The 7,266-nt window shown below is 33.9% G+C and overlaps 2 protein-coding genes across 6 annotated transcripts in view; one reads left to right on the top strand and one right to left on the bottom strand.

Annotated features, from left to right (window-relative positions):
• Positions 1–268: 268 nt before the first annotated feature.
• The window catches only part of LOC102673721, an 8,898-nt gene continuing 1,900 nt past the window's right edge, over positions 269–7,266 (bottom strand). The window contains exons 1-8 of one of the 5 annotated variants that reach the window (XM_031509443.1): positions 6,621–6,760; positions 5,931–6,545; positions 4,482–4,655; positions 3,940–4,317; positions 3,568–3,830; positions 3,274–3,432; positions 1,441–2,634; positions 440–1,342 (exon numbers count right to left, since the gene is read on the bottom strand). In XM_031509443.1, coding sequence (XP_031365303.1) covers positions 440–1,342; positions 1,441–2,634; positions 3,274–3,432; positions 3,568–3,830; positions 3,940–4,317; positions 4,482–4,655; positions 5,931–6,072 — 3,213 coding nt within the window. In that variant the 5' untranslated portion in view covers positions 6,073–6,545; positions 6,621–6,760. Of the gene's footprint in view, positions 1,343–1,440; positions 2,635–3,273; positions 3,433–3,567; positions 3,831–3,939; positions 4,318–4,481; positions 4,656–5,930; positions 6,761–7,266 lie in introns of those variants that run through there. The other 4 variants (XM_031509444.1, XM_006613501.2, XM_031509442.1 and 1 more) reach the window with 4 other exon arrangements.
• Positions 4,905–7,266, top strand: part of LOC102673196 (FYVE, RhoGEF and PH domain-containing protein 4-like) — a 13,316-nt gene continuing 10,954 nt past the window's right edge. The window contains exon 1 of the mRNA XM_031509446.1: positions 4,905–5,062. The gene's annotated coding sequence lies outside the window, so the exon portion shown is untranslated. The remainder of the gene's footprint in view (positions 5,063–7,266) is intronic.

The following is a 7,266-nucleotide window of genomic DNA, read 5'->3' as shown; positions in this document are numbered from 1 at the left end:
AGATGAAACAAAAAAAAAAAAAAAAACAAAAGCGAAAAAGGAAACGTTTCTTGTGAAATTTTTACTTACGTCGATAATTTAACGAAGAAAGAGTACTCGATCTTATTACTTATTTTATATTTTTTTTTTTTCCTCAATTCAACTTAAATTATAGTTATATTAATTTATATATATATATTATTATTTATTTTTATAAAAGTGATATGCCGGTCAACAATCACGCGCGGTTAAAAATTTTTGTATAACGTAAATAAGTAATTTTGTATCGTCATCGTATCCCTATAACGTATCTCGTATGTTGTTCGAAATTTTTTCACTTGAAAGAATGATGAAAGAGAATCGCAGAATTAATTATATCGAAAATGAACACGATTTGCGATTGTTCGATTATTGTCCGATTAATAAATCCGTTTTGAACGAAATGAACGAAAAGTCTGTGTCACGATTTATCGATAGGCAAGTGTGATTTGTGCTTCTCGGTTTTGAACTCTGCAAGAGAATCTAACGAATGATGCGAAGAAACATCGGGTGTAACTGTTTTCAACGGATCGGAAACGATATTTGTACTGGGATTTTCTATTTTTACTTCCACCAATGGTTCTTCTGGTGATTTTACGTCGATATTAGTAAATAAATTATATTGAGAAGTAGAATTATTAGTGAAAGAATCATTCGATGATACTTGTTTTTTTGTACTTATTCGAGAATCTTTACACAAAGTTGATTCTATTCGATCGATTAAACGAGAATTAGATGTAGATTCGTTCGAACGATCATCGACATTCTCGATAGGAATTGTGTGTACGATGGAATGTGATTGTGGATCGATGATTCGTACGTTCTTTTCCTCGAGGCGAACAGAATTCGTAGAAATAATTTCTTGTGAAAGCGGTGAATATCGTTCCGAATTGGAAACCAAAGATGCAAATTGACCCGAATTTTCGATCGATGATGCAAATTCACCGGTTTTAGGATTTTTATAAATTGTATCGTGATTATTTTTTTTGTAAATAATATTAGATGATAAATGAAAAGGTTCGGCTCTTTCTCCGTGATCTTCGATGTGAACGTCGCTCAAACTGAACGCTCTGGCTCGACGTCGAAGATTCATTTGACCGATTTGTCGTTGCAATATACCAGCCTTCCAACGAGGTGCAACTTTTTGCGTAGAAACGATAGAAGTATTACCTCCTTTTAAATTAACGTTCGGATTTTGAGCTGGTCGTAACGAGAAACGACGATCGCTCAAGGTTGATTTTATCGGCGTTGAAAAACCTGGTGTTCTCTCTGTTAGAATAAGAGGCTCTTTAGGGGATTCGAACAAAAACGTTGATTTAGTTTTCTGAAAATAAAAAAAAAAATAAAATAAAAGACCGTTTTTAAAAAGTAAACGATAAATCGTTTTTCTCTCTCTCTCTCCCTCTCTCGAAATGAACTGACCGATAAGAATGGTGAGTCATTTTTCGGAGGCGTCGGTGGACTGACAGGTGTTGCTACAGGTCTCAAAGAAAATCGTCTCGATTTGGCAGCCATGGTAGGATGAGCAAACGCTAAACTACCTCTTCTCGATTCTCGTCTTGTTGTTGTTTGAAACCAAGGTAGTTTATCTTCGTTCCAGTTTATATTAGATTCTTGCGTAATAGTGTTTTGATTGCTTTGAGTGGTTGATACGGGTGGAGATGGTGAAAATAAGGTAAACAAGCTAGGAAGTTTTGGCGGTGTTAAAGAAGCGGTGCCCAATTTTCTTCGAGGTTGATCACGACGAATCTGATCTTCGTTCGTAGCAGAGGTCCAATTACCGTTGTTGACAGCAACGCTAGCGTGAAGAACGGTAAGGGCTCTCAAAAAATCGGCCAAACTGGTCTCTTCGAGTAGATTATTATTAACATTGTTATTAAAATTGTTAGCCGCACCGGTATGCGTGTAATAATATCTTTGTGGATTTAAATTGGTTGGGATCGACTCTCGTCTATCATCGATCGACAAAGATCCTTGTCCGGCCAAGTCTTTACCGTTAATATTGCGATCGAATTCGGAGATTTTTTTTTCCGAACTTATCGAGAAACGATTTTTCCAAGGGCTGGACGAGATCAATGCTTTAGGAACGTTTTTTGTTAATGCAAAATTGCGAAGTTTAGAAAATTTGGTATCTTTAATGTCACGTTCTTTGCCCGATGATTCATTTACACGGGATTTCATCAATTCCTGAATCCTTCTAGCCGCTGTTGGTCCGGACCAAGTTCGTTCGATGTTTCGATCCTCGTTTTTCGTTTCTTGTATTCTAATCTCGCTTGCTGCTCTCGAACGAGGTCTTACGAATCGCGGTATCTTTTCGTGCCCGATTGTCCAGATTCTAGATCCGGTATTGGACGCGTGAGTCGATTCTCTTTCAAAAATCTCTTTATTTTCTTCGAGTTTGTCACTGTGATATCCGACTTGTTCCTGGCCAACGTAAGTTGTCTGATTTGAACCATCGGCACCCATATCTTCGGTAGCTGGTGGTATATAACCAAGAATATTCACCAATCTTGCCAACAATTCTGCTGGTTGAACCATTGCATGAGTTGCGAATGTTGCTGTTTTATCGATTCTTTGAAGATCGGTTTCAGAAACGACGCGCGTTACTTGATTTTCCTATCGAATGATTAAAAAAAAAAATAATATTAATATATATATATTTAATTTATTAATAATTATTTAAAATTATTTATTTAAATTTGAAGAAAGAAGAAAGGAACGAGTAAAGAAAATATGAAGAATTGACTAATAAAATACTGAAATTTTGAGATAATGAGAATATAAAACAATTTCGATAATATTGATAAAAATCTTTCGCTATTATATTTGTATTGAATATTATCTTACATGTGACACGAATCGATATACGATCGCCGCTTATCTATAAACTAAATTGTGCATTCAAAATCCACGTATGTCGATCCGTGGAACAATTGGAATTCGCGGAATGCAAAAATAAAATGTAAAACGATTATTGAGCGATTGAAATTACGATAATCAAAGATGATAGAGTTGAGATATCAATCTCGGTTGAGTAGTCACTACAATGTATTTGTAAAAAGAATAGATAAACGGCGATCGTATATTGACGCGTACATAATCACGGATGTATACGTATAACAACGAGAAAGATTTTCATCGATATCTCGAAAAGTAATAAATATTTGTAATTAAAATTGTATACTCGGGGTCTTAGCTTCAAAATTTCAATGTGAAAAAATTCATATCGTACCACAGCCGAATCGATCAACTTACCGTTGGAACCACTTCGCTATTGGCGCGTCGTCGAGGTCTCTGATACATTTCATTTTTCTCTTTTGAGGCGTACAACAAATCTCGAAGATCGGGAAAACTGTTGCTACGACAAAATTTAGACGGTGGAATCTCGTAATTACATTCGTCAACGTATATTCTCTGAAAATCGATTATTGAAAAAACGTGAATATTAAATTGATAAATTGTATTTATACGTACACATGCGTGTAACAAGGATGCATTATATAGGAACGAATCGAGAAGCAAAATAAAGAATAGGAGAATTTGTTTTACCTTAACTTTAGATAATTGCAACTCGTTGAAAACACGGCGTAAATAATTTATTTCCTTATTGAATTCATTCCATATTTTACTTTGCGTGTGCTTCAAATTGATAGCTAATTTACGCTCTATTCTAGTAATCTTCTTACTTCGCATACCTCGCGTGATAAATGTCATGATCATGACGGTGTATCCCAGTCCAAAGGAAATCCAACAAATCAGAAAGATCTTGTATAATATAAAGAAAAATCCGCTACCCTTGCTATTGTCCTGTCCTATCGAATATATGTACATTCGATGCAAATAATAATATAAAAAAAAATGATCATTTCTCTTTCTCTTTCTCTCTGATAGATCACATAGGATAAAAGAATGTTTTCTCACCTGCCACGTAATCTCCAAAACCAATGGTGGTCAATGTGACGAAAGCGTAATAAACAGCTTCTTCGTAACTCCAACCCTCGTAATGAGAGAAAAGAAATGCTGGGAAAAAGATGAACATGACGAAACCTGGCAACAAGTGAGCAAATATTTGTGCAGCCAATCCAGCTTTTCCCGTTTCGAACGTTGTTAATTTTCTAGGATAATAATTGTCACGGCCATGCTTATAAGATTTATATTTTTCGTGAGCTTTAACGAATACACGGCCAAAAAATTCTCCCAATTGTGTCAACAAAATTCCATTCATAGGTATGCCTATCAGACCATAAAATATCATCAGGATGCGACTGAGCCTGTTCGTTGGAGCCAAATTCCCGTAACCTACATGTATTATATCGTGTGTTATATTCGATACACGATTAAAATTATACAATGAAAATTATAAATTTTTTGTTACAAGTCATACGTGATATAAATCATAAATCGTATGAAAGCGTAATAATTAGATTAACCGATATTTTAAAAATTTATTAGTACGTACGTACCTATTGTGCTGACGACGGTATAAGCGAAATAAAAACTATTATAAAAATCCCATTTAAGGGGATAATCGCCTTCGGTATAATTATAAACTGATTTTCCGCAGTATCGTGTCAAATTCTCGAGAATTTCATCGTGATCGTGACTAAGATTCGGTACGTAATGCGTGTGTAGCAAAGCTGAAAAAAACAACGTCGAGATATGAAAATTAATTAAGATAATTTGTAACGCGGTTAAAAATTGTGAATTTATCACAAGAATTTTGTTAGAATTTTGTATAATGAATTTTATTTTCGGATCACGATTCGTACTTAAAAGACAACGAATCTTTCGAATATATATATATATATGTATGTATATATAAGATTGAATTCTCCTTCGAGAACGAGCTCTTTCGGAAGTCTGCATAATACTCTTCGTTCAAATTCAAACTATATATTATTCCCGGGAAAATGTTATCTTATCGTTTCGGTTTATTCGTTTATCGTTTATGCTCTCCGTTCGCTTCGAACTAGTCGCACCGTGGAAACAAGTCACGTCGATACTGTTCAACAAAGAATATATCGGATAAAAAGTTGGCGCGAAGGTAAAGATCTTGATTAATTCTTCAAATTCGATTCAAATATAATATCATATAATATATTTAGTATTTTAATATAATATTTCGTGCAATTTCTCTATTTCAATTCGATGGAACATGTATTTTCGATAACATTCGATAAAATATATATCGTATTATACGTTCGATCAAAGATTTTACTTTGATCTTTGTCATTCTTTCTTTACAACGAAGGTAAAAATCTATTCGATCATCGCACATGTGTACATATGTATCGTAATTATACTACCTTAATTAAAAAATACTATCAATTTCAACGATTAATACTAATAATAGCGTTTGGTGATACCGAGTTGATGAAGTGCAAAAAAATAATTGATCTTGTGACAATTCTCAATATTGAAATAATAGTTTAGAAATGTTTACGAAGTAATCAATGTTTATGAGAGGAACCGATAAATTTGCTAAACAATTTAACAGGGAGTGGTCTTAGTCTACATAATTTCGCATACAATTCGTTTCGTAACTTGATATCGAAAAAACCGATTCAATGAATTTATTCTCTATCACGATTGTTCATTGTTGTTTAATGTAGAGAGAGAGAGAGAGAGAGAGAAAGAGAGAGAGAGAAAAATAAATCTGAAATCTTTTTTTATACTTATTTAAGTAAACATTAGGTGAAAGAGTTATAATAGATCATAGATTATATGTATATTTATTGGTATTCGCATCGATTTTACTATATTTGAATGGTGATTCGTCCGTAGATCGCTATATGTGTATATCGAATACATGCGTACATATATCGAATCGAACATTTTTTTGGATTGCATTTTACAAATTTCAGATTATGGATGTTGTTTGTTGTTTAATTATCACGATCCATTATGCTCACCGTTAATTTTGATGCGTTCATGTTTGTCTTTTTCAATGCGGTCGATCTCTAAGCGGCTCTCGATATGGTAGAAAATGGAAGCACCTAGTAACAAGTATGTCAAGAACAGCATCAACAGGACCAACCATTGCTTCTTCGACATTCTTTAACTGATCGTGTTTGAAATGGGATAAGAATGAGTGTCAGGAACAACAACGAAAAATCTCTAATAAAATAATGATGCAAATTTTCGTTCCAGTTTCATAAATTTCTTCCTTCCGTTTCAAACATTGTCTCTATTATTTGATAATTACGATGCTGCTTTGTTTGAAAGACAATTCTTAATAATTATACAATAGAACGACCGATTCGCGGATTGTTGTCGCGATTCTTACTACCACTGCACTAAAAACAGATTATGGACGGTCAAGCAGACTACGACATTATCGCGTGATAACTCTTTAGACTCTGATTTCGCGACCTTCAAAAGTCACCTTCTTCTCCCTCGATGACGACTCTGTTAGATATCCGATACGATTTTAAGTGGCAACAACTAACCATTTTATCGATAGGCAATGCGATTATTTTTTCATTTTTCTTTCAAATTTATTCTCTTCCTTCGAATCAGCGAATACCCTGAAAGAATATCAAATGATGTAATTATTAGAATATACTCGTATAACTGTTCTATGGAAAATATAAAAGATTTACCTGCTTAATCTCGAAATATCGAAATTTTTATAATTTACTTCGAAATCGACATCCACTTCTGCGACGCTTCTTTCTTATTTACGAAAGCGAATCGAAACGCAAAAAACGAATTTATAGAATGATAAAAAAAGTAATGTTGCGATGATACGTAAAAGAAAAAAAAAACTCCAGTTTTACTCCAGTACGAAAGATTTCTTCCGTTCAATAAGACAAATATTCTTCGAATTCGGAATAAGAATGAGAAGAAAAAAAAAAGAAAGACGCGAACGAAATTTAAATTCTTACCAGTCGCAAGAATGATGATTCTAACGAAACAAAAGATTCGAAACAAAATAACTTAAACTGTCCAAAGTGGTAGTCGTTAAACCGAATATTTTCTTGAATGTAGGAAACGCATTGTTTGAGAATACTGATCGATGGTTGCAATTGGACTTAGGGACGTTTACCGTGTGACTACAATTTTCACAGTTACCGCGTAATTGGCGACAAAAATGTTCCCTTCAACGATACTCTTTACGTAACTTCCACAATGTACTTTGTATAACGTAATATATATTCCGCTAGTTGAAAGATCGATGGAAAAAATCGATCAAACGCATGATTTATCGCGCAAAGAATACATATATTTTTTCTACCTATTACGTTT

This window comes from Apis dorsata, unplaced genomic scaffold, assembly GCF_000469605.1.
Source record: "Apis dorsata unplaced genomic scaffold, Apis dorsata 1.3 scaffold_153, whole genome shotgun sequence".
In the NCBI taxonomy this organism is placed as follows: domain Eukaryota; kingdom Metazoa; phylum Arthropoda; class Insecta; order Hymenoptera; family Apidae; genus Apis; species Apis dorsata.
This window is presented reverse-complemented; position numbering and strand designations above follow the sequence as displayed.